Raw genomic sequence first — 5,813 nt, 5'->3', positions numbered from 1 at the left:
TTCACGGTAACAACAGTACCAGTGCTCTTCGTATGCATATTAATTTCTTTCCGTTCAGATTGTACACTCTGATATGATTTGAAAGGTTGGATAGGGTACTATTGGGGAAAGGGGGGGTGGGATACCTCCTTCCCGTCCCGAGTTTGAATTTGAGAAGTAACTTTCCAATTTATTTGGATCCCGGGCACGGGCAGTCAGTAATTTCGAATGTTCTCTAAAAATATTGTAAAAATCTGTCTGGAATGAAGTTAAAAATGTAAATAAATGCGTCACCTTCACATCACTGTCATGTGTAAAATAATTTCTGGATTATGGTCTGTGTTGAAGTTATATCAATTACAACATCTGTAACTGAGATATTCAAATATTATCAGTTCAAGTATATACAGTAATTCAATATTTAACCTATAGAAGGTCAACGCATATAAGCGCTTGCCTTACGGCCATGTTATAAATATAGTTTCGGGAGGAGTAATATTCCGTCCCTGTTTCGAAGAATGTTGTTACGTGGCGATGTTATCTATATATAAGGATCCAAGGTGAAAAGTAAGGGAACTCCTGAAATTGAACATGAAAAGATCAATTGATTGTCTTGTAATTTGATTTTCACACCATGGGTTTGTGCAAGTGCCCAAAAAGGAGAGTAACGAACCAGTTCTGTTTCGAACATCGAGTGAATGTATGCGAACATTGTATGGTTACAAATCATCCAAAAGTAAGTGTTCATTTTATTTAAATAAAAATATTAGGAGCAAGATAGTGACATGTTTACATTGGGAATTTACAGGCAATTTGTGAATCTATGGCATCATTAATTTCGATTGCCAAAATGCATTTTTTTTCGTTACATGTTAATTCCCCGAGAGTTCCCCAAAACCTTCATTGCACCAAAGCAAACCAAAACAGCTGTAAGTAAAATATGACAAATATCTCCAAATATTAGTTAATGTTGGATTAAAAGTTCGTGGAGGTATTTTCTTCCATCGTGCAATATATTCGACCAGGAATTCATGTATTTTTGAAGAAAAATATCTCTCCAACGCACAATGACCGTTGCTTCCTCTACGTAAACTGGATGTTCTGTACGTTTCATGACGTAACCCCCTGTCAGTGTTTCCAACCACACCGTTCTTTTGCAACAAGTGAAGGTGATACTTTTTTTAAAGCTGTATCGCATTGTTTTACTAACAAAATTTTGGTAAATATGCGATAACGCCTTAACTCATTATTTCCTTAATTTTACCACTGGTACTTACCTTTTCTGCATTGCGGAACATTCTTTAAGGTGAAGTTATGTCTTATTCCATAAAATAGTGTCAACTTTTCATATTACGAGTGATTATTTGTCTTCCTTGTTCCGCTTGGGTAACAGACAATATGACATGCACTCGTCATGGATCATCACGCCGTGCTTGTGTTTTGTCGTTTTGGAGTGGGTATGCAGTGTTTCAACCTTCTTAACCGAAAAATACCCACTTTCGTGTTCATTATGTCATCACAAACCACTGACGGATAGCCCAAAAAAACCATTCACGATAGCCCCACAAACCATTGCTAAATAGCCCCAAAAACCATTCACAATAGCCCCAAAAAATCATTCACGTTAGCCCCAAAAACCATTCACGATAGCCCCAAAAACCATTTCTGGCAAGGTTAGGTTGGGTTAGGTTAGGTAAGCATAGTTAAAAAAAATATTCTCATAAAAAATGCACATTTGGAAACACTGACGAGACCGTGTGACTTTCGACGCTCTCGCCATCTGCACGCACACAATGGAAACAATGGCATAATATGGCAGGCAATGCAAGTTTCTTACGTAAAAAGTGATTAATTCTTGTTTGGCAGCATTCAAATACAAAGTTTTTAGTTTCCCGTGAAAGAAAATACCTCCAAGAACGTCCAGAATGCTAAAGAAACTCATTTCAATAAGTACTTTCTCCTGTAAATTTGAATAAATCCGTCCGGGTGATATCGCATATTTACCAAAATTTTAGCTATCCTTGCCTAACCTAACCTAACCTTGCCGGAAATGGTTTTTGGGGCTGTACATCAATGGTTTTTGGGGCTATCCGTCAATGTTTTGTGGGACTATTCAGGTATTTTTCGGTTATGAAGGTTGGAAACACCGCATACCCACATAATCCACGGCCCGACTCAAGGTGTGCCCGCCATATTGTGTGTTACAGAAGCGGAAAAAGAAAGAACAATAATTACTGTGAAAAATTGAATTTTTTTTTTCGGGAAAAAAGCGAAATGCCACCTTAAAGAATCAACATATTTATTTTTCCATGTTATTCTTTGTGGTTACTAGGGCCTCCCCGATGCCACAGTGGTAGCGTCCCCTTCTTGTAATGAAGGGGTCCCAGGTTCGATACCCAGTGGAGGCACAAGGGGTGCGGATCCCACTTTAAACTGTAGGTCCAGTCCCGATTAGCCTTACTGTGCATAAAGTGGACTTAAAACACAATTCAATCAAATCTTTGCGGTTACTGTGAGTGGTTTAACTTACAATTACTTACAACGTGTGGAATATGATAGTAAAAGTACTTGAGCTATTTTCATCAGAAAAATTCTCATGAAAATAGCTCAATCTGGTACACACCATTTGGTGTCAGTCGTCGTTCTTGTGTCATATATATTCTTCATACAATATCAAAAATTGAATTTGTTCGGTACCTGGTGGAGGCACATTTCACAGTGGTTCAGTTCCCACTTTAAACTGTAGGTCCAGTCCCAGTTAGCCTTTCTGTGTATAAAGTGGACTTAAGACAACAAATCAATCACAAATTGAATTATTATTATGGACTCTATTTACAAAAGTGTCAAATGGTTCAGGGAGTGAATTTACAATACCGGATCGCTCCCCGATTTTTGTAATATTTCGCATACTCTATAATTGAAGGGGTCCGCTGTATAACGTTGTAGCTAAGTGACAAAAAAGTGATTTTTCAGAAATGAGCAAAAACATTTGTAGAATACATGGGCGTTTGTTTCGAACTTTTTTCAGCTAGAATGTATAGTTCGTATTGAAATAAACATAAAACCCAAAAGAAAAATTCATTGCAATAAGCCATTAATGCGTTAGAGAGCTTTTTACACCATGTAATGAGGTAACAACGTTGTAAGCGACTGGCACTTACAACGTTACACCCCGAACTAGCTTGTGTCGCTTAACTAGGGACGGGGCAGGAATGAAAAACGTACCACAGTATTCCTGTCAATAACTCATTTTATGATACAAGTAAAGCAATAGTAGATAAAAGTACAAAAATGGTTTACAAAAGTATAACATAATGTTAAATGAGGATAATACATTTTCTTGTGGGTTAACATTTCCATTACTCAACTTCAAGTTCTTGGTAAAAGGAAACAAATTCTCGTGGAAGATACTGACACATATCATCCAAATCTTTCTTTTTGGCAGCCTTTATAGGGAGACGACCTTCGTACAGGTTGGGAAAAGCAGCCACTTTTACTGGGGGAAGATTTCTCTTGGCTGGCCCTTTGGATTGTTTGGTCAAACAGTGTGTTTTCCATGGTTGTAGAACGTTGTGGGATGTTTTTCCACGTAATGTTGTCGGGTCATCATTGACGATTTGGTACCATACATGGTCTGTAATATTATATGATTTGGTGACCAATGAATGCAAAACGATGTCCAAGTTTTTGAAATCATCTGTACACATGACATATACGTCGAACGGGTCGGAACTCCTAGCATTAGCAATAACTTCTACCCATTGAAATGGGACATACACTTTTTTCCCCTTTTTTGCTCTTTCAATAACAGCAAAATCCCTATCACAGGGGAGAAAACTGTGGCCAGTAGTCATAAACTTTTGCTCAACAGTCGAAAAGTACTCATTTACAACCACGTGTTGCATTAAAGCTATCATGCGCCAGTTGTTGTTTTGCCCAACACATCTGTCAGACCACAACGTCAATTTGCGTGTTTCACCTGTTCTCAGTATGGAAAAATGTAGTTGTATATACTTCAGGATACATGATGATATCTCTGCTGACCCTCGCTTGGCTATGGTCTCGTCCCAAAAAAACATCATAGCTTTATTGTTACCCTGATTGTGGACAGCAAGATTGAAACAGGTCAACTGCCTTTGATAAAATACGTTATTATGGGTCAGATTTGGACAAAATAAAACCTGCTGCAGGTCAACACATAAAACAATGTTTTCTGCGTGTTCCTTGGCATTTTTCGTGTCTTCTGACAGTGACTTATAAGCAAGATCTGCCCTCATGTGATGAAGGTTACTTTCATTTGCAATTTGTCTCATTTCCGCTTCATTGTTGGTTGAAATCATACAAACGTGCAAGCGGTCACAATATGCACAAGTATCGGACCGGGGCAGACCAAATCTTAGTTTAAAATCAGAATTGAAAATGTCACGGTACAGATGAAGCTTTACTTTAACTTCAGGATGTTTAATGCAAAAAAGTTCCCACATTTTCCTTACATTTAGCCCTGCATCCAAACATTGTATTTTACTCTCATGCCTTGAATAATGATTTTCCTGCCGTGGGAATGAGGAAATATGATGTTTAATAAGCTCCCTAGTCTCATCCGATGTCTTTGCTTGTTTCCCGTGTAACCCTCGGTTATCAGTCAAAGCTTTATCAAACTTTATTTTATCAAGAAGTATCTGTACACGGCGAGGTGTGATCTTTAAAATGTTGCATAACATTTTTTGACATATTCGTACATTACTTTCCTTCCTTGGAAGATAATACTCTACAGTACAATGTCTTCTAGAAATATCTTCACTTACTGCGAGTAATATCGACTACCTTGATGCATGATTGAGCCAAAAATGTTGTTTGCTTGTTGTAATCCAGTTTATAGAAGTCGTGAAAGTGCTGCAACATTTACGCATGATCAACGTCTTCACATTCGAATTGACAAGAGCAAACTCTCCCCTGAAAAACAAATACAATAATATAATATTAGAGTAAGCAGTGATGGTAGTATTTAAATAGACACAAAGGCGTATTCACATTATTTGGCCTGATAACGATTTCTAAATCAACATACTGCTATTTATATTTCAATATAACTACTAATCTTCACTAAAATGGAACGTTGAAATTTGAACCAAAATATAATACATATTCGTAATAAGGAGCGTTATCCCTTTCACTTGGACATCCAAAGCCATAAAACAAAAATGACATACAAAATTGGTGCAAAAATATTTTGCCCAAACAAGTTTTCCCTGGGTGTAGGCAGGTACAAATAAGAATTGTGGCAATTTTAGGCTTGCTCGGTTGTATGGTTCCGGAATGAAAAATGGGATGCCGACAGACAGGCATACTTACAATTTTGTCTACGGACTCTACATTATTCAAGGGTAACACTGACAAATACGATCAGAACCCCGCAATACGTAAACGTATTGCAACAAGTGGTGGTTACAATGTTATTCTACTCACCTCTTCTGGCGGCAGTTTTCCGGGTACAGTTTTTTTCTTCTTTGTTACATATGGCATGCCAGCATCTCTCAAAGCTTTCCTCTTCTTATCCTCCCAATGCGAAACATTAACTTTCCGTTTTTTACCATTATTTATGCATTTTTGATCACCCGGTGACAGAGTAACGCCCGACACAGCATCCATTGTTTGGCTCGGTTTGGCGCATACAACGTTCTTCCGGCGACAAGAGCCGAATTCCCGCGCTTCTCACTTAGGTTTGCAGTGCTACCAACCTAATATATCATCAATCTAAATTTACCACATGGTGGGGAATGTCGCATACTCCGTTTTTGCCACAAAATCTCCACATTGGAAAAGTTGGCGCTTAC

The 5,813-nt window shown here is 38.0% G+C and overlaps 1 protein-coding gene across 1 annotated transcript in view; it reads left to right on the top strand.

Moving 5' to 3' along the window:
* The first annotated feature begins 287 nt into the window (after window positions 1–287).
* LOC146000240 (zinc finger protein-like 1 homolog) overlaps window positions 288–5,813 on the top strand; it is a 29,075-nt gene continuing 23,549 nt past the window's right edge. Inside the window, exon 1 of the mRNA XM_083137662.1 lies at window positions 288–715. Coding sequence (XP_082993788.1) covers window positions 614–715 — 102 coding nt within the window. The 5' untranslated portion in view covers window positions 288–613. The remainder of the gene's footprint in view (window positions 716–5,813) is intronic.

This window comes from Lepisma saccharinum, chromosome 16 (genome assembly GCF_977018435.1).
Source record: "Lepisma saccharinum chromosome 16, izLepSacc3.1, whole genome shotgun sequence".
NCBI classification, from domain to species: Eukaryota; Metazoa; Arthropoda; class Insecta; order Zygentoma; family Lepismatidae; genus Lepisma; species Lepisma saccharinum.
This window is presented reverse-complemented; position numbering and strand designations above follow the sequence as displayed.